Source organism: Cylas formicarius, unplaced genomic scaffold, assembly GCF_029955315.1.
Source record: "Cylas formicarius isolate icCylForm1 unplaced genomic scaffold, icCylForm1.1 PGA_scaffold_8__14_contigs__length_24414737, whole genome shotgun sequence".
NCBI classification, from domain to species: Eukaryota; Metazoa; Arthropoda; class Insecta; order Coleoptera; family Brentidae; genus Cylas; species Cylas formicarius.
Window position 1 is genome coordinate 9,338,648 of NW_026844361.1, and position 19,230 is coordinate 9,357,877.

Here is a 19,230-nt window from a genome sequence, read left to right on the forward strand (position 1 = left end):
CAGACTTCACTGCTGTATGTGACTATGCTTTTAATCAACGTATTGTATATTAGATGTTTGTTTCGTCTCGTGATTTTTTGGTCCCACAAGAAGGTGTTCAGCATAGTAATAGCCTTTCTGCCTTGATTATTTCGTTCTTTGATGGGGTAGTCTAAGGTCCCACTGCTGGATATGTACATTCCCAGATATTTGTAGGTTTCGCAGTTTGATAGCCTGACCGTCCTCTAACAGGAGGTCGCGTTGTACTCCACCGGTACATATATACTTTGTCTTTGGTAAGTTTACTTCTAACCCCCATTTCTTGTATTCTTCTTAGCTTAGAGTGTATATGATTGCATTGTTAGGGGGGATTCCATATTTCTGCATTTTTGCTTCCATATCCTTAACACTAGTTTAAGATATATTTTGAACAGGGTGAGGGATACCTGGTGATTTTTTATTTTTTAAGTTTGTGCAAGTATGTTCTACCTCATTAATGCTGATCCTGGTCGGTGAAGCCGAAACCTGTATTATGCTAGGGCTGTCGTCTTCAAGGAACTGTTCTCGGTCCTCTGTTAAAAGCTTACGGAAATAATCAGCCCATTTATTCGTTGTGACGGGAGTTACTATCTCTCTCTCTTTGTGTTTTGGTGCAGAGATTTCAGAAGCTTCTAGCTTTCACTACTTTTTGTTCCTCCCAGGTAGGTATTTGGTACTGACTTTTAGAAAGGGAAGTTTACCTTTAAAAGTGTGCAATGTTCTCTCTTTAACTATGAGTATTTAAAGTCATTTTTTAAAAATAAAATACATTCTGCTATTCTGCATTGAATTTTCCTTTTTCGATTTTTTTACAGAAATTAGATTATTTACAAACATTTTAAATGATATATTGTTTGATCAATCCTTCCGTTTATACAATTGAAAAAAATAAAACAAAAGACAACAATTCCTCGTCTTTTTCTGATGTAGATTTTACTACTGTATGTATACATGTCTAGGGATCAGGCATTATGGACTATAATGCCAAGCAACATAATTTTCAAACTAACCCAGCCTCTAGACACTCCACAGAGAAGAATTTTAGGACCGTTACAGGAAACAATAAATATTTTTTCTTGTTATTGCACAATTTATTGGTTTTTGCATAAATTTAGAAAAGCTGTTGTGGTTAAATTTACGGTGGTAAGTCCAGTAAAATAAGTGGTAAACCAATAAATTTGACTTAGATTATAAAATTCCTTGCCTCCTATATTAATGCTTGCCTAAGGAGAGATCCAGACAACGTCGGTAGTAAATTGAATAGAGTATCTTCTGCAATCTTAAGATCGAGAGACTCATTTTTTCCTACAAGAGAGCTTAGAGATGGGGTGATTTTTAAAATGGCTCCTAGGCGGTCGTGTATGCATATACATTTTTAAAATAGCAATAGCAATAGAGAATATAGCCAAAATTAAATTGCATGTTCTATAACACCATAATTTGACCCTCTGAAACCTCAAAATCTCTTCCATTAAAAAAAATCCCTCAAGAGTCTCTTCGAACGCTTCCTACAGCCTTGATTAATACGAAGTAATTATGAAAGCATCTAGAGTTGAAAACAAAAATATTAAATTTTTAATAATTGTAAAATAAATATTCTTAAGTAAATTGATGCACTTGGTATATTATCTGTATCTTATAGTTGTTATATGTTACATGAAAATGCTCGGAACTACAGGCATACAACTCTAGAATGAAATCTTAGCGGTTGCTGGAAAACTGTTTAACTAATACATTTAAGACTTTTTTGAGTATAATACGACCAAAAATATAGTGCATTTATTGGTTTGACGTTTTAAGTATTTTACAGTAACTTAACCTCAGATCTTCGCAGGACCGTGGTAAAACCTATCCCAACAGATGTTTATTCTGCAATAAGCAGGCCTTTGCCTGAGATGGACCGTAACGAATATTTGTAGAAACTTGAAATTTTTATTTGAAACGGAAACGGATCGTTTTAGATTTGATTAAGCATTGATTAAGTAGAAGCGTTTATTTTAACATCAGGTGATATGTATCATTCTCAAGAGTTTAATCTAAATTGCAATGTGTTCGTCTATATTACGAAGGTATTTGACTGTGGTCCTTCCGTATTTATGTACCTGATTCTGGAGCTTTGGCCCTGCGAGGCTGTTTTCGCCGGTTAGTTCAAAAGGTAAGAGTAAATACCTGTACTCTATTTATCTTACAGGTAAGTTTGAAAATAATCATTTTTGTCTTGTGTGCCTGTCGATTAACAACATTCTTCTTGTATTTTTGTGTCTCCTACATAATTATTCGATTTGCAAACAACAACAGTCTTTTTTAAGGCTATAGATTATACTCGTGGTAGGTAAAGGTACGTCATAAGAATACAGATAAATACTTATTAGAATCTTACAATTAAACATTTTTTGAAGGTTCCCGTTTTTTAACATTTTGAAATGTGGAGACCGTGGAATGCAGCAGATGTTCCCCTGTTAAAACAAAACATGGAAAACAAAGCAGAATTTGAAGACGAAGTGGAGATGGATGTCGAAACTAATGAAAATTTAGAAGACGAACTACCTCAGCAAATAAAAAAAAACGGATCCATTTATCTTCGGATGCTAAACAAATTGTTTTGAATGTTTATAAGAATTCAGGAGGGGCAGTAGCAGCAGCAATAAAAACCAGTGATAAGACGAAGTCTACTGTAAGAAAAATTGTTTCAAATGGGATAGTCAAGAGGAAAGTGAGAGACGGTACCGATACTTCGCGAGCAACACGCATATCTAATTAAACGTATAATCCACGACGCTTATAGAGTGAATAGTGTTTTAACCCTAGAAGAACTGCATAAAAAAGTACTTACGGACTTAAACATTAGTTGTGCCAAAAAATCGTTGCGTACTTTTTTGAAGAAAATGGATTTCCACATGGAAAACGCATAATAATCCTTCATGCTGGGTCCACAAATGGTTGGGTGAAAAATGCCTCATTTTTGTCTGCCAAAAACGTCAATGTTTCAAGTGTCGATTACCATGAAAACATGGCCGCGGAAATATTTAAGGACTGGTTTGAAAATAAACTGTTGCCAAAACTATCGCCAAATACTGTTATTGTGTTGCCTCGTATCATTCAGCCCAAATTAGAAAAATTCCAAATACTTCTTCAAATAATTAAAGAATTTCTGTACGAAAAGCTACACGAAAAAACAACTTCTGGAATTATTAAAAATAAAATATTTTAATAAAGACTAGAAAATCGATTCGATAGCACAACAAAGCGGACCCCCGTATCATTGTATATTTAAGCCGATTGAGATGATTTGGTCTGCGTTGAAAGCGCATATAAGGAGAAATAACACTGCACCAAAATTTTGTGATAGTACCATAAACGTAATTCTGCAAGAGGTAGCTAAAATATCAGTACAAAGCTGGTCTAACTGTGAAAAACGAGTGGTAAAAGAAGAAAATATTTATCGAGAACGATTAGTGGCAGGGTTGTTCATTGAACAAGGTGGCGACAGTAGCGATAGTAAAGATTTTTTAAGTGACTAATACTTTATTATTATTATATTTAATATTTTATATATTAATAATGATACTATGTAGAAATGTAATGAAATAGAACGTATAATTTGTTACTTTGCACTAATTTTTTTAAGTACATTTTCAAGAATTGCTAGGCGAAAAAGATTGAAAACATACTTATATCCCGCTTGTTAGTGTAGGTAAATAAATTCCTAGGACGGTCCTGGAATGGTTACGGATGTTCTATAAGGGGCTGCGGTTTTGGAGTAATAAACAGTAGGTCTAGTTAATCACGGGGTCGGTTGTGAAGGCACTATATTTCTGGTCTAAGTATACTCACCTCTTATATTTATGTATCATATAAAAACTTTAATTACATTTTAATATTATGTTATTATTTTGGACCCACCATTTGTTATATTAAAATCAAATAATACATATTATGACAACACATTAATTGTTTTGGCTCTGTAGACTTGTGTAAGGTCTGTAAGAGGATTAACAAAACGAAAACAAATTGTAAAATAAAGTAATACACTTTATTACAATCTATCGTTTAAAGGTTGCATTTAAGTCAAATTACACGGGCAGTTTAATTATTCTGACGCCAGCGGTGCAGAAAAAACACACACACCGTTTTAATTAAAGGCCGAAAAATTCCGCAATACTCACGCGTTCGTTATAATCCCTTCTTCGGATTTCCGACACCACCCACGGCAACATCGGGCTCGAGAATCTCCTGTCCATGGACGTGAATCCATGGTAAGTCACCGGTATCAACTTCATATTCGCGAATCGCGCACGGAATTACTGATTTTTGCAAAAAATCGGCATTTTGGAAAACGTTTGGACGCGAGAAGCGGGCAATGAGTCATCGGCCGTCGAAAATGTGAAAAATCGGAATCATTTCTTGACGTTTCGCGCGCGGGACACTGCCGACTTGATTATTGATCGACGGAACGAGGGAGGAAACGGCGACGATCGCGAGACCAAACACAATCGAAAGCGTGCTGCGAGAGGTTTTCGTTGAAGAATGGTGTGCTAAAACGCTAGAAAAAATCAACACTCGTAGCAACGACGAGGACAAGGTCGCCGCGGTTTTGTTGTTCTGCGGTATTATTATTTATAATGTTTTCGTCGTCGAACTCGTACGCGGTGCGGTACAGGGTCGTTTTGTAGCGAACCAACCAAAGGTTATTGAAAGAAGTCTAATTTTTGGAAAAACTTTATTTTGTTTAAAAGTTAAAAAGAAACTTGTTTTTTATTTATTTTTTGTTTAGCATTAAAAAAATTACTGCCTCGAAAAGGCGTTTTTTATTTTTTGTTAAATATTTAAAGAAAAACTTTTTTAATTTTTCAAAAAATTCAATTCAATTTTTCAAGAATGTTTTTTATTTATTTGTTCTTAAATATTTAAAAAAAAAAATTCAAAATTTTTCAAAAAAGTGTTCTTTATTTATTTCTCATCCTCATTTTTTAAAAACGTTTTTTTGTTGTTGTTTGTTATTGTTTAATATTAAAAGGTGTTTTTGTAATTTTTCAAAGTGTGTTGAGTATTTTTTGTTTATTTTGTGTTGTTTGTTTTTTGTTGTTTTTTTTGTTTGTATTGTTTGTTGTTTGAGTATTTTTTGTTGTTGTTGTTTCTTAATAAGTTTATTTTTTATTTTCACAAAAGTGTTTTCTATTTATGTATTTGTATTAAATATTAACAGTTTTTAGAGAAAGTGTTTTTTGTCTATTTTTTTTCTTAAATTTCGAAATTTTGAAAGACCTTTTCTTTTCAAAAATGTGCAAAAAGAGTCACTTTAAGACATATAACCGGAATAAACTGCACTTTGCGTCAATTTCTTTCTAAACAACTATATCCACATACTTCCTCCTTTTTGCCTGAAGATTTAATGGGAACATATTTTGAGAAAATACTGTCGTAAAAATGCCGCATCCAAACTTATTGACGCTTTGTGATGGGGCATTTCCAATTTTGTTTTTCAAAAGTTTTAAAAATTTGTTTGAATCTAATCTAATAATATGTAAACAACATGCCTTTATACAATATAAGAAATAAAATTTAGGATTTTAACTATTTATGTTGTTTTATGTTCTAAATTAATTTATCTGAAAAGAGAATCGTTAATAATAATATAAAGAGAAGGAATTTCTGATCCACGCGTTCTGTAAAGGGATGAAACATTACAGGCTTGTTTAACAATTTTTTATTTAAATTTATATTATTTATATTCAGAAAAATGTAACAAAAATAATTACAAACCCTTTCTACGGTCATTCCTGGTTGTATTATCTGAGTTAGAAGTTTATAGTAAACAAGTCATTGTGTAATCAGGCGAGTTCGACACTTATGAAAAATGTCTCCTGGTTTACCGTTCTTGGTAAGAAAAGAGATAAATCCAATATATTATACTGGCCCAATGATCCTGATATATTTAGTGCCATGAAAATAACAAAAAATTGAGGAACACTATTCAGTCCAATTATTTTAGTAGTTTTACCTGTTAGTTGCAAGAAGAAGAAGAATCAAAATTTTGAAATGGTCGAGTTGTCAGAGAAGTAGGAATCAACCGACTTTAGGAGGCCTGACAAGGATTCTGTGGTGGAGCATTGCACGCGGCGGTTTAACCTCTGTTCTCTCCCGACAGAATCCCATGTATTCGTCCCAAAAAGTTTAATATCGGTTTCCACGGTGTGGATTTAGTGTTTTGAGTGTTCAGTGTACGTCTTAAAGTGATAATCGTCGTCGGCCCCGTCGTTTTTCCCCGTTCACGCCGGTATGGAGGCCGGATGGGCCCGGATGGTCCGCGGTGGAAGCGGGGGGAAGCTGATTTTTTTGGTATCGGTCAGAATCGTTTTTTGCTAGTTGAGCAAATTATTGGTTATTTTTCTTCTTTGTACGTGGTGGTCATTGACCAGAAGCGAAAATCCTCGACGGAAGTCGGCAATGGGCGAATGATCCTAGCAGTCGAGCCCAACATTTTTTGTGAAACGCATAATTGAATTGAATTGAATTGAGGCCTGACAAATTTTTTAGTTATTTATTATCAAGGCAATGATTGTTCTATATGACAGATTTTCTGGTAGAGAAGAAATTTGTGCTGTTTTTGCAGTCGCACTAAATTACTATGATGAATTCACTAGCACGGCGTATGTTATTTGCAATCAGCCTTCGCAAATCTTACTCTCTTTACTGGAAGCGCAGGTTTAACCTAGAAATGGTATTACCAACAGTAAACAAATTTAGCTCCCAAACATTTAACCAAGATGTATGCTGGAAGTGCGGTCTAGAGCGAAAAAATATCACTAAAGTGTTTTGCGAAGAATGTAACACTGTACAGAACCCTTACGAAAGCGCCAACTACTTTAAAATCTTTAATTTAGAGGAAAAATTTGATATCGACCCAAAGGTACTACAAGGCAAATACAGAAGACTGCAAAGTGTTTTGCACCCTGATAAATTTACTACTAAGTGAGTGATATATTGCTTATTTTTTAAAATGTTGTGAACTACGTTATGGCTAATTTCAATGCAGAAGTGAGGAAGAACGAAATATCTCCGAGAATTTTTCATCATTAGTAAATAAAGCATATAACGAATTACAGCAGCCGTTAAAAAGAGCAGAGCACTTACTAAAGTTAAAAGGTGATATTGGTGAAAAAGAAATATCGGCAGAGCCAGAATTTCTAATTGAAATGATGGAACGAAATGAAGAGGTTGATTTAGTTGTAGTGTTATACTATCAACGAAATTGAAGTTTCTATGTTTTTAGATGGAAAATATAACTGATCCCAAAAAATTAAGAGAGCTAAATTTAAAAAATAAGAATGAACTCGAGAAAATCGCCAAGGATATTGACCAGTATTTTAAGGAAAACAACTTGGAAAAAGTGAAGCAGTGCATACTGAAGATGAAGTTCTATTCCAGTTTGGGTCACAGGATAAATTCAGTTATGAGAGAATTGGGAATTGTCGATTGAAATTCATAATAACTTTGTGTAAACAAAATTTGGGCTTCCTGTGTATATAGTGTATAAAATATATAAAAATTGTACTTGTACAGCAAAATTAGGTTATGCTACAAATACTTTTAAGATAATTACGTAATAAATCGTTAAAATGAGCTAGGTATATACAGTGACTATGCTCTTATTTATTTGTTTTTTCCACAATCTAGTTAATGAAAAACTAAGAGTTGATGGTATTCATATATGAACTCTGCTGTTTCGATATTTTAATAGTAGCTAATAATAGTAAATATTCTTTAAAACTCATTATACTTGGATGATGGGCTGCTAAATATAAACAATCAAACCTTTCACCAGTTCATTCTAACTACATAAAAGACAATAAAACATTATTCCTGGCTTTGTTATTTTTAATGGTATGTGGTTTGTAGAAAATGGCGCAAGAAAAAATTCCTGCCACAAAATTCATTTTTATCGTATTTATTACAATAACTGTTCCGATGAAATAAAATTTTGAATTGTTGCATTAATATTGCTTTTAAAAAAGACCTTTCAGTTATCAATCTCTGCAGTAAACTCAATTAAAATTACATGTTTTGCATTTAACAATGCTTAAATTAAAATTTAAAAAAAATATAAATTAAATTAAGTCAAGCAATACTTATAAGTTGCTTCCAAAGTGGTCAGAAACGCGTTTAAGATTTTTCAGAGTAAACCGTCCATAAAGGGTTGGTCAAGAGTTTCTAGGATTTGAAGGGCAGAAAAAAAACAAAGCTTAACAACAAAGCACTTTATTGCTAATGAAAATCTTACAAGGTTTCTGAGTTTAACAACTAGATGAGTTTGTTACAAAAAGGAGAAACAGAAAACAACAAATCTTCTATATTAGATTGAACATTAGGGATTTCTTCGAAAGAAATTAAAACTTACAATCTGACAACCTATCACATAAATAATCAATTTGATCCTCTCAAAACAAAAAGATATATTATAAAAATGTATGTACCGATTAAATTTAGTATTGTCAAGTTTTTTTTCAGGCTAAACTAACATTTTGGGCCGTTACATTTTAGTTTAATAGCGCACGGCACTGACTTAGGATTTAACTTACACTTATCGGACTTTCCGAACGTTTCCTCTTCGTGATACCCGATAATAAATAAGTTTATTGACTTTTACAACGTCCAAGCACATTACAATAATTATTCTAGGTAATACTTTTTAGTGCCGAAACTTTAAGGATAAAAATAACTAATAACTTACGTAGTGAGATATTTCGGGTTCAATCACATTATTACTGCGCAATCGCTTTATTGTTTCATGTACGGATACTCGATATCCTTTAAAGGAACGAACGTTTCTTTGATCGCTTGCGGGTTGCCCCATCGCAACACATAATGAGGACCTCCGGCTTTATCGTTTGTGCCTAATAAAAATAACTACTGTCATACTGTATGGTGTGTTATTCGTAACTCACCTGAGAGCCTAGCACCGCCGAATGGTTGTTGACCCACGACGCTTCCCGTCGACTTATCGTTCACATAGAAATTGCCCGCTGAGAATTTTAGGTGTTCGATTGCACTTTTCAGAAAGTTTCTGCAATAACATAAACATGGTTCGGATATACGTAATTTAATAGCCCACATGGGCCCACAGTTTTTTAGGTTTGCCTGTCATTTTTTTCGGCAGTATTTTCTCAAAATATGCGCGGGTCCAATTCGATTTTCGGGGAAGACGGGATATTTTGTTACCTTCACTTCAACAAGAAAATCTCTATCTACCAATATTCAGAAACTAAGACTTCATGAATCCTATTGTGAACAAGACGTAGACGGTAAATACAACAACTTTCTTGAAAGAAAATTTCTGGGCATACTGATTGATGAAAATCGGAAAACTAATGTACAAGTTCCATGAATTATCTAATATGTTATCTTTGGAGGGACTAAAAATGGTATATTTTTTCACTAAGAGTCTATAATGATTTATGGATGGTGTGGGGTAATGATATAAGACGCATGTCCTGGGGTTGCAGGTGGCTCAAAAATGGATTATAAAAACAATGTATTTAAAAAAAAAGCGATATCCGCCTAACTTACTTTTTGCGAAGAGCAAGCTACTTACTTTTAAACAACTGTATACCAAATCACTGATAATATTTATGTCAAAAATCAACTATGATAAAACCGAAATGGTATTAACACAAGGTCTGCTACCCAGCACCATGTGGCTCTACAGAACCCCAAATATGTAGCGTTTCAGAAACTTATATACTGCACTGGACCAAAAGTGTTCAATGCTCTGCGTCCTGAACTGAGAGTTAAATTATATAAGAGAATAAAAAAAGAATTGCTTGATTGGATTAGGCTCAGCGGTTTTAATTTAGTTTATTTGGAATAAGCCCGAAAATAATAATAAAAGCTCTATAGTGTAACTTTTAAACTAAAAAACAACCTTTAATTTTTTAAACAACGTTACTGGGCAAACACACAGTATCCTAAGATACCATTATGAGCACAAAAATATTATTGATAATTGTTAACTTTTGATAATGTGTGCTATAATTATAAATAGTAATGTAATGTAATTAAAAATCAAATCAAATGTTGAGTTTAGTTTAGTGTATTTCCAGAACCAAACATCAATGTCTCCAACTACAGAAATAATTAGTATAATTAGTTTATTTGTATGCACAATTAATATTGTTAATATTTATATTTATAATCAAATCATTAGGTGTATAGAAATCGTCTTTACGAATAGAATGGCAAAATGCAGGTTAAGGTTTGTAATTTAGGAAAAATGTCACTGTTAAGATATGTCATGAAAGAGGGAAACTGCAAAAGTCATCTAATTGGCCTATTCACCAACCAACATGGCCGCTGACCGACTGTTGGTAAGTTTGGATGCAGCATTTTTACAGTAGTATTATCTCACAATATGCCAAGTTCTTTCCAATGTTTACCGCAGTAGGGTAGCGATTTCCACACACAAAAAAAATGTTAAAATTACAAGAACTTTTTAGTTTCATCATCAAGATAAACATTCTGTGGTTCTTGGGCTCAATTTTTTGTATGTAAAATATGGTCTTAAATTAAAATGCTAAAAAGATGGACAGGCAAAAAAGTCTACTCGATTATTTCTAAAATCAACAAGCTAATTTTTGCCAAAGATTGCTCTAGACTTATTTAAATCAGGCGAGCTGTTGGGTAATTAAAAATAGATTGCCAATTTTTTTTTTATAGAAGTTCTCGATAGATCTTTAAAATTCCTTTATCGACTTTACTGGCACCTGAAATTGTTAGAAATAATTAACAACATGTGGGGTAGGAAATGATTTATCATATGTACTAACAAGCAATTATTTTTTGTCGCTATTTTCAAGTAACTTTTAAAGTAATTTAGAAGATATATTTTTAATTATGTATTCAAATGCGATTTAAAAATAGAAATTATTTAGAGAATAATGTCAACTGAAAGAAGAAAAAAAAATTGTTGGAATTTTGTATAACTACCTATGTTTTTGAGTCTGATCCATCGAATTAAAATATTTTAAAATAATCAACGTGGCCGATTGTATTGTTGTGATATCGTTATCTCAATAAGCATATATTATCACATTTTTGGCATGTGCTTAATAGCTATACCTATACCTATCTAGAGCAGTTTTCGAAATGTTTTTTTTTCTTCAAACATGACACCACTTAAACCTGACTGCTATTAGATAAAGTTATTCCAAAATATACAACGTCGTTTACCTTGTATATCAGCAAAATTTCTGAAAGATAAATTAGTATTAATCAATTAGCCGAAGAATATGTGTTGTTATGTTAAAATTATTTTTAGGTAAATAAATGCAACTTTTACAACTTTGGCATCTTCAAAATTGAAACAATAATTTAACAACTCCCTCATCTTCAAGAAAATTTTACTATCAGTCAAAACTATATTATACAGGGCGTGTTATTTGAAAAAAATATGTTTTGGTTAGTTCTTTTTTGTGTGCCGCGTCGGAATACGAAATAAATTTATCTAGGTAAATTACCATTTCAAAAATCGCTCTAGATCAATATAAAAAATTACTAGGCAGAAATAATCAGAAATAAAACACGGATTATAATATAATATATACTATCTAAATATAAAAATATTTTAGCTCAATAGAGAAAACCCAAAAAACTTCGAAAATATCTACAAAAAACTGTTTTAGGTTCACCCTAAAAGTATAACCATCAATCACCCAATATAAGAAGGGTGAGTCACAATTGGTAGTTCAAATAGTATACTAAGCGAAAATGAAGACCAAATTCGTTTATCGATCAGAAATATTAAAAATTAAATCTCTCACTCACTCGTCTTGGGCGAATACTGCACCGGTCAAGGCGAACGGCGTCGTGTTATCGACGAGATCCAGAGTTTCCTGAACTTGACCGTCCTTGTAGACGTAGATGGTCAAGACAGGCCCGAAAATTTCCTCCTTCATGATCTTATCGTGTGGGTCCTTGGTCTGAACAATGGTAGGCTCGATAAAGTAGCCCTTGCTGTCGTCGTACTTGCCACCTCCCAGAATCTCCAAGTTGGGAGATTTCTTGGAATGTTCGATGTAGCCGGAGATCCTTTTGAAAGCCTTGTCGTCGATCACCGCCGACGTAAAGCTGTCGTACTCCGTCGGATCCCCGATCTTCAACTTCGCCCGTTTCTCCAACAGGCCCTCTTTGATCTAAGATTTTTTTAATGTAACAGATGCCCCTCTTCCAAAGCAATAAGCGAAAATTGCATGCAACTCAACTAACCTATAGAATAACTATGCTATTGTTAATGCCAATATAATTACTCTAAGATACTATGGAAGCGAAAACTTATATCTGTTGTCCGGGTAAGAAACAAAAAATAGGGTTTGTAGAAAATCACTGTATGTTATTTAAATATGTCTGGAAGAGATGGATTATGTCACTAGTCTGTTGGAAGAGACTAGTGTTGGGACTGGTCAATTGAACGGTCAATTGACCACTTCTTAATTGAACGGTCAATTGGTGACTTGTTAATTCACTAGTCACTTTCGATCAAAATGTTTTAAATAACACTTAAAGAGTGTTATCTATTGTTCTTTAATAATAATATGTATTTTGTAATAAATTATTATGCGTTCGAATACGATACTTAGCAACTCGTAACGCACAACATATATAAATAAATATAAATTTCATTGCTTTTTAAAAATGATATGGTCATTTTTTTTTTCATAACATTCCTTTTCAATTGTAGTTGATAACATTACGTGATTTATTACTGTCTTTTAGACTTTTCAAATTTTATATTTCACCAATTATTTATGCAAAATTAATGTGAAATATTTTATGAATATATATGAATATATTCATAAAGCTCCTATTAAATAATATAATTTGCAATAGCAAAGCTGCAAAGAGAAAAACGAACGCACTCGTTGATCTCTTTCTTATTTTGTTCGGTTGTACTTCCAGATCTTTAATCCTAGCAGTGTGGAAGACAGAAGCATATTGTGCTTTGATAATTGAAAATTACGGGCTCTTGCACTTTATGCGTTCATGTGTTTCATATTTTTCTAAATTTATATAATCGAATTCCAACATCACGCAGTTGAAACTGACGGGCATTATTTGAGCAGGATATTTTTTGTATATTTTCAAATCATCGGTGAACAATAAACCCTCATTCACTACGGTTTTAATTTGGTTTTTTCGAGAACACCAGAAGGAACATCCACTTCTTGAAAAAAAAAATTTGTTTTCTACCCTTAAAGTAATCTGTAAGTATTCTCAAGTAATGGACCTGATTTACAGATTTAATCGGGTTGATTCACTCCTTTGAAATCCATATTATTCTTCAATCGTGTCTAACTTTAGTGCTGTAGATAACACATCTGTTACCAAACTTTCAAACAGAAAAATATCAGAAATTAATAGACACAGATTAGATTTCTTAATACAGAGTGTAGTTCAGCTTAAAAAGAACTGACTGAAGGTACAGTGTAGAATACCTAGAAAAGAAGAATGAGGCAAAAATGTTGGTCATATCATGACCCTTACTCAACATCGTGTTTTGCAGTAACAAAATGTTATACATTAAAATTTGATAACACCTAGTATACTTGACATTAAAACATTTCTTCAGCTACTTACACTCCAAAGGCAAACAAACGGATATTCTGCATTTATATAGGCATCTAAGTAAATATTGCGCATTTGCTTATTGATAGTTACTAGCTTACCTTCGGCCATAGAGATTCCGGCACGTACATACGGCTGCAAGCGCTACACTTTTGGCCGCAAAATTCGAACGCACTCCGAATGGTGCCGTTCACCACTGTTGGCACGTCAGCACTCGGATGGACGAAATGGTAATTCTTGCCACCACACTCTCCAATCAGTCTCGGGAAATTTTTATACTTGCCAATGTTCTCGCCCACTTGCTTCCAGATACGCGTGAACGTCCTGGAGAAGCAGAATTTTAATGAGACCTTGCCAATTTAATATGATTTATGATTATGATCTCGTATAATCTTTCAATCAGCTGCCCTTGCGATATTAAAAATGGACCTTAACATAGTCAAAGACAGTTGAGTAACTAAGTCGTCTTGTCAACTTAAAGAACTTTACGCTAATTTTGTGTTTTTTAACTACTTTATGGTGTTTAACATCTTTTTATACTTTTCTTTTGCTGAGGTTTCCTTCCCTATACCCATCAATTCAAGTTTTTACATAATATTAGTTTTCATTAATCATATACAAACATGCATTAATTTATCGCTATTTATATTAGCCTGTTTACTTAAAAATCAATTTTTGTTACTAAGTGGTTTTGATAAACCAAAATTGCAAATTGGATAAATTCTTGTTTATATTTGCAAAAAATAGTAATATAAACAACGACATTTGTTAATGTCTCGAATAACAAACAAACAGTAAGTTGCAAGTCTGCTTAAAAAATACGACTAAGCGATAATTGACACCTTGCACTTGGCCGCTGCATAAGTAGGAACTACAAAAATCTATTTTTGAGCAAATAGCGTCGTCTTTAATAAATTACTTAAATTAACGTATTTTTTTTTTCAAAATAGAGATGAATAAGAGAGACGTAGTGTATAGTACATAGAGAACTATTGGCCTAAGCTAATAATTACGACACTTTCATAACCAACAGGAAAACATGTTCAAGGGAATATTCCATACCCACACACCTGTGAGTCCATGTGCGGTTTAAAAAAAAAGCTCATGGCCTATTGTACAAAAATATCATAACCCTGTATTATCTAGAAGGTATATGGGTATAGCTCACGGTACACTTCCGGTGAAGTTCACGCCGGCCAAATGGGGTGACGCTGTTATAGTGTCACCGAATACTGGTCCATCCGCCGGCACGAAGTTGACAACTCCTGGCGGAACTCCCGCTTCCAGGCAAATTTTGAAGTTCACCCAGTTCGCCAGAATGGCGGTGTCGCTCGGCTTCCACAGCACAGCATTACCCTACATTGTATGCAGAATATAAGATGGCGGAAGTTTTATTAACCAAATTGTTTATTTTAGCCTTCACATTAGACAAGTCTTTTGGAAGGGCTAATTCTAATTAAAAACTTATCATTTTCCAGGAATTCTTTTTGCACCATTTAAAAATTTATTTTAAAAGACTTAGTAATATATACTAGATCGAGGTCATGTCAGGTTTACGCAGGGCTAAAACTGAGATACATAGTGTGTCAAATTTGCTGTCCCTATTTTTATAATAGTTTTGGGTGCAGGTTTATGTGTTAGATTGGGTGTAGGTGTTTTTGGTGTTTCAAGTTGTACAAATTTCCTATGAACCCAACGAGTTTTACTACATATGAATATATTTCTAGGAACTATTTAAAAATAACCTAACGCAAGTAAAAAAATCAATATAAATGTTAAAATTACGTATTGTTTTATATAAATTCAAAGTATTTCTTTATCTGCTGATCTTTATAAAAAAATGTTATATATCTTGTATTTGTAAGAACATTTGTAAATATAAAAAATATTTGAAATAAAAAATAAATATAAGTATTTAGATATTCCTTACCTATCTATTGGATTACATAAAAATTTAAAAAAAAGTTTCCGACCTCAACCTGAAGATGGCGGCACTAGTTACTAAAAGCCAGTGATCATAGTTATGTACCCTCTTGATAGTTACTTACCAAAGTTCTAGCCATTTTGGACGCGTGGGTTTTTGTTAAGAGTCGTTTGAGTGAGTATAGAGCTGTTATAAAATATTTGATTTTGAAATTCAATAAGCCTACGCAAATTAAAGTTGAGTTAGACTCTGTGTATGCATCTATCACAGTAAAATTTTGAGCAGCTGAATTTAAACGTGGCCGTAAGAACTTAGGAGATTATGAATGTTCAGAACGTCCAAAAACTGTAACTACCGACTCCGAAAAAAGCAAAAACCATTTTTTCGGCCGGGAAGGTGGTGCCGACTGTTTTTTGGAATAGCCATAGCCATTACCTTCAAAAAGGAAATACCATTATAGGAGCACACTACGCATCATTACTTGACAAGTTGAGGACAGAATTTGCGGAAAAACGACAGTATTGGCAAAAAAATCCTGTTTCCTTATGAAGTTACAATAAAATAAATTTTATTTTATACAAATAGTTAAAGAAAGTATTATTTGATCAACAAACAATATGTAAATGCTTTCAGTAAGAATTATATGTGTAAATAAAGGAATTACACAAGTTTAACACCATATTCTCTATTATACTAGAGAATGATAAGAATACCTAATAACCAAAAGGCCACACTGCTAATGAAATAAAGAAAGAAAGAAGAGGTGGGTCACCCTGTAGGTTAATTTTTTTTTAATTAGTTTTCTAAATCAGTTAAATTTAAATACAGATGCACTTTTAAACTTACAATCAAAGCGGGAGTGTAAGCCAAGTTACCACCAATAGCAGTGAAATTAAATGGCGACACAGCGGCTACAAAACCCTCTAACCCTCTATAACGCATTGAATTTTTTGTTTCCCTCGGATTCTCTGATATAGGCTGATATTTAGTGGCCTCCTTTAAAAAATAGGCATTCAACCTAGAAAAACAATTACAAATATATTAAGTAATCAGTTAATAATTTACCTAAAAAAGTCTATCAGTTCAGCAGCAGCGTCGATTTCAGCCTGAATAACAGTTTTAGCTTGACCCAACATGGTCGCTGCATTCAATTTTGATCGGTACTTGCCCGCCATAAGAGATGCAGCTTTCTCCCAAATTTTTAACCTATAAAGACAAGCAATTTTTTTTCTGGATTATTTTCAATGTACCATTTACCTTTCAGAAATGGGAGTCCTGTCCCATTTCTTCTGAGTTTCGGTGGCAACATTAATAGCTTGCTTTATTAGTTTTGCATCTGCATAGTAAAATTTGGCTAGTTTCTTTTTGTGGTCGTGAGGCATCACCTAAAATAAAATCTGACGGTTTAATATCAGAACCTAATGTTCATAGACTGTTCATACCTGATATCTTACATCACCAGTTTTGATTTCTTTCTCGCCTATAACAATAGGAATTTCTTCAGTTTGACTCGCTGTTTCCTGAAGTGATTTCTCCAGCTCGGTCCTCTCAGAAGAGCCTTTGAGGTACCCCAAAACGGGTTCGTTTTTAACATCGAAATTTTCTACTCTTAGTTCAGGCACTACAGATCCAAGACTTCTTGCACTAGCCCTAAGGTTTAAAATTCGTCCTTGATAACAAACAACCTCAAACTATCTTAGATCGACACAAAGTATAATTAACGTTATCATATATTTTCTCAAGGATTTGTTGCAGTTTTTCAATAAAGATAGCCTATTTTTAGCACTTGGCAAAGCGGTGCCTATTTGTTATGGAATAACCCACAACTTTCATAAATAAAAAAATACAGACTGAAGCAGTTATATTTAACACGAATTTTGACTAATAACCAGGTAAAGCTGTCAGCGTCCAAAATTAAAAAAGGAATTTTCCAAACAAAAATATAGGTCAGATGTCAAAATCAGCTGATTGTTTAATGGTTATTGTAAACCCTTAAAAAATAGTTTTTATTCGGTTTTCTGATAAAACGGCATTAATTTTCTTATCAGCCGACAGCGGACAAGAAAATCATCAAATCAATGCAAACATTTGCGTATTGTAACGCATCTATTTCTGTGGAGTACACGAGAAAATATTGATTTTACGCGTAGAAACTTCCTAGGCCATTTATTTCATTATCATAAAAAAATACCTTTAATGACAATGCACTTGACCCCTAAATAATAAAAGGGACTACCCGACACTAAATAATCAGACAATTTAAATTTATTAACAAGCGATAAGAAACGTTCAACAACGCGCCTTTTATGATAACAGAGCGCTTTTACTGACCTTTGAAGAGACTGCGACAATGTTTGTTTACAAACCGATAGCATTTTTAGAGCAGTGTTATCCAATAACAGACTGATAAACAACTTTGAAAATTGGAGCTTCTGCTGGAGAAAATAATACTCGCAACGATTTCTTCGACCATTTGACAATTCACCTGAATTGCAACGATGACGTAACGACTTGCGTAATGTAATGTGTCCAAAATAAACGTCAAGTTATTTTCCACGGATTTTATATATATATATATATATATATATATATATATATATATATATATATATATATATATATATATATATATATCTTGTTCATTCGATTCTTTTGTTTCGAATCGCCCACCAATGGGCTAACGTTACGAATAAGAAATTACATTTTACTGGCTATTGCAATTTGCTAAAAGGCTCCAGGCACTTGACCTGAGAAAATGGTGACGAAATTTGGTTAAGTAAAGATATTTTTTCTCTTATTGTTAAATAGGTATTTAAAATTTGGTATTTTTTTAAAATGCCGCAGCCAACAGACTCTGATAATCACATATTTTGGCTGAATTATCTCAATAATTGGGCCAAAGAAGGTTGAAGAGGACGAAACCTTCTATATTCTCACAGATGGGGGTTGATGGGGTTGTTTTTTTAATATTTGTATGGCTTCATTTGATACATACATATAATTTAGTTAGAGCTATAATAGTCTTTGACTCTAAGACTGCCCTCCAAAGTCTGAATTCTACAAAGTTGAATGCTAAATCAAGTGGTATTCTCCTAGATGTTAAACATAAGCTTCCGAATCTCTCTTTGTTGGGTTCCTAGCCACTCCGGTATTAGAAATAATGAAATTGTGGATAGGGTGGCCAACCAAGCTAGAGAGAATGTCCTATTGGAATTAAAACCTCATTTTACTGAGTTTTTTAGAGTTGTTCAAAATAATCTATGGATTTCAGGGTCTTTATGATGGAGAAGAATGGGTACCAGCTTCCACGAGAATCCTCTGGCCAAACCCTGGTCTCATGGATTGAATTTCACCAGAAAAAAAATTACTACTATGTGCAGATTAAGAAGTAACCACTACTGTAATCCGGTCCACCTATGCAGGATATATAAATATAAAGGCAAGTAACTTATGCGAATGCTGAGAAGTATTAATTAATCACATATTTTTTGATTGTGTGAAGCATCGAAAATACTCTCAATCCCTTTATAGAGACCTGAGTAATTCTCATGTTTCCTCCCATATTTCCTTGGTACCTGCTATATTTTCTGTGAATAATTTGAAACGCGATGCTAAGACTATATGTAACTTTCTTAGTACATGTGATAGACGCTTGTAAATCGACTTGTGTG

The 19,230-nt window shown here is 33.3% G+C and overlaps 3 protein-coding genes across 3 annotated transcripts in view; 1 reads left to right on the forward strand and 2 right to left on the reverse strand.

Annotated features, from left to right (window-relative positions):
* The window catches only part of LOC132705826 (TBC1 domain family member 1), a 75,884-nt gene extending 71,175 nt beyond the window's left edge, over window positions 1-4,709 (reverse strand). The window contains exon 1 of the mRNA XM_060676730.1: window positions 4,185-4,709. Coding sequence (XP_060532713.1) covers window positions 4,185-4,298 — 114 coding nt within the window. The 5' untranslated portion in view covers window positions 4,299-4,709. The remainder of the gene's footprint in view (window positions 1-4,184) is intronic.
* A 1,440-nt stretch (window positions 4,710-6,149) lies between these two features.
* On the forward strand, window positions 6,150-8,002 carry LOC132706189 (iron-sulfur cluster co-chaperone protein HscB). Its single transcript, XM_060677370.1, has 3 exons — window positions 6,150-6,990; window positions 7,055-7,235; window positions 7,292-8,002. The coding sequence occupies exons 1-3, from the start codon at window positions 6,647-6,649 to the stop codon at window positions 7,496-7,498; spliced, it is 732 nt and encodes a 243-aa protein (XP_060533353.1). The 5' UTR covers window positions 6,150-6,646; the 3' UTR covers window positions 7,499-8,002.
* A 259-nt stretch (window positions 8,003-8,261) lies between these two features.
* On the reverse strand, window positions 8,262-18,064 carry LOC132705917 (delta-1-pyrroline-5-carboxylate dehydrogenase, mitochondrial). Its single transcript, XM_060676882.1, has 10 exons — window positions 17,891-18,064; window positions 17,002-17,209; window positions 16,817-16,944; window positions 16,625-16,765; window positions 16,406-16,577; window positions 14,804-14,991; window positions 13,737-13,959; window positions 11,839-12,206; window positions 8,964-9,082; window positions 8,262-8,912 (listed from the first exon to the last, which is right to left on the reverse strand). The coding sequence occupies exons 1-10, from the start codon at window positions 17,932-17,934 to the stop codon at window positions 8,797-8,799; spliced, it is 1,707 nt and encodes a 568-aa protein (XP_060532865.1). The 5' UTR covers window positions 17,935-18,064; the 3' UTR covers window positions 8,262-8,796.
* Window positions 18,065-19,230: the final 1,166 nt, after the last annotated feature.

What these genes read in the sequence shown, in the direction of transcription:
- LOC132706189 (XM_060677370.1), top strand. Translation starts at nt 6,647, where the DNA reads ATGATGAATTCACTAGCACGGCGTATGTTATTTGCAATCAGCCTTCGC. An exon ending in CCTGATAAATTTACTACTAA is followed by an intron (nt 6,991 to 7,054) that starts GTGAGTGATATA and finishes ATTTCAATGCAG; the next exon opens with AAGTGAGGAAGAACGAAATA. An exon ending in TGATGGAACGAAATGAAGAG is followed by an intron (nt 7,236 to 7,291) that starts GTTGATTTAGTT and finishes CTATGTTTTTAG; the next exon opens with ATGGAAAATATAACTGATCC.
- LOC132705917 (XM_060676882.1), bottom strand. Translation starts at nt 17,934, where the DNA reads ATGCTATCGGTTTGTAAACAAACATTGTCGCAGTCTCTTCAAAG. An exon ending in CTTACACTCCCGCTTTGATT is followed by an intron (nt 14,992 to 16,405) that starts GTAAGTTTAAAA and finishes CATACAATGTAG; the next exon opens with GGTAATGCTGTGCTGTGGAA. An exon ending in CGGCGGTGCTAGGCTCTCAG is followed by an intron (nt 8,913 to 8,963) that starts GTGAGTTACGAA and finishes TATTTTTATTAG; the next exon opens with GCACAAACGATAAAGCCGGA.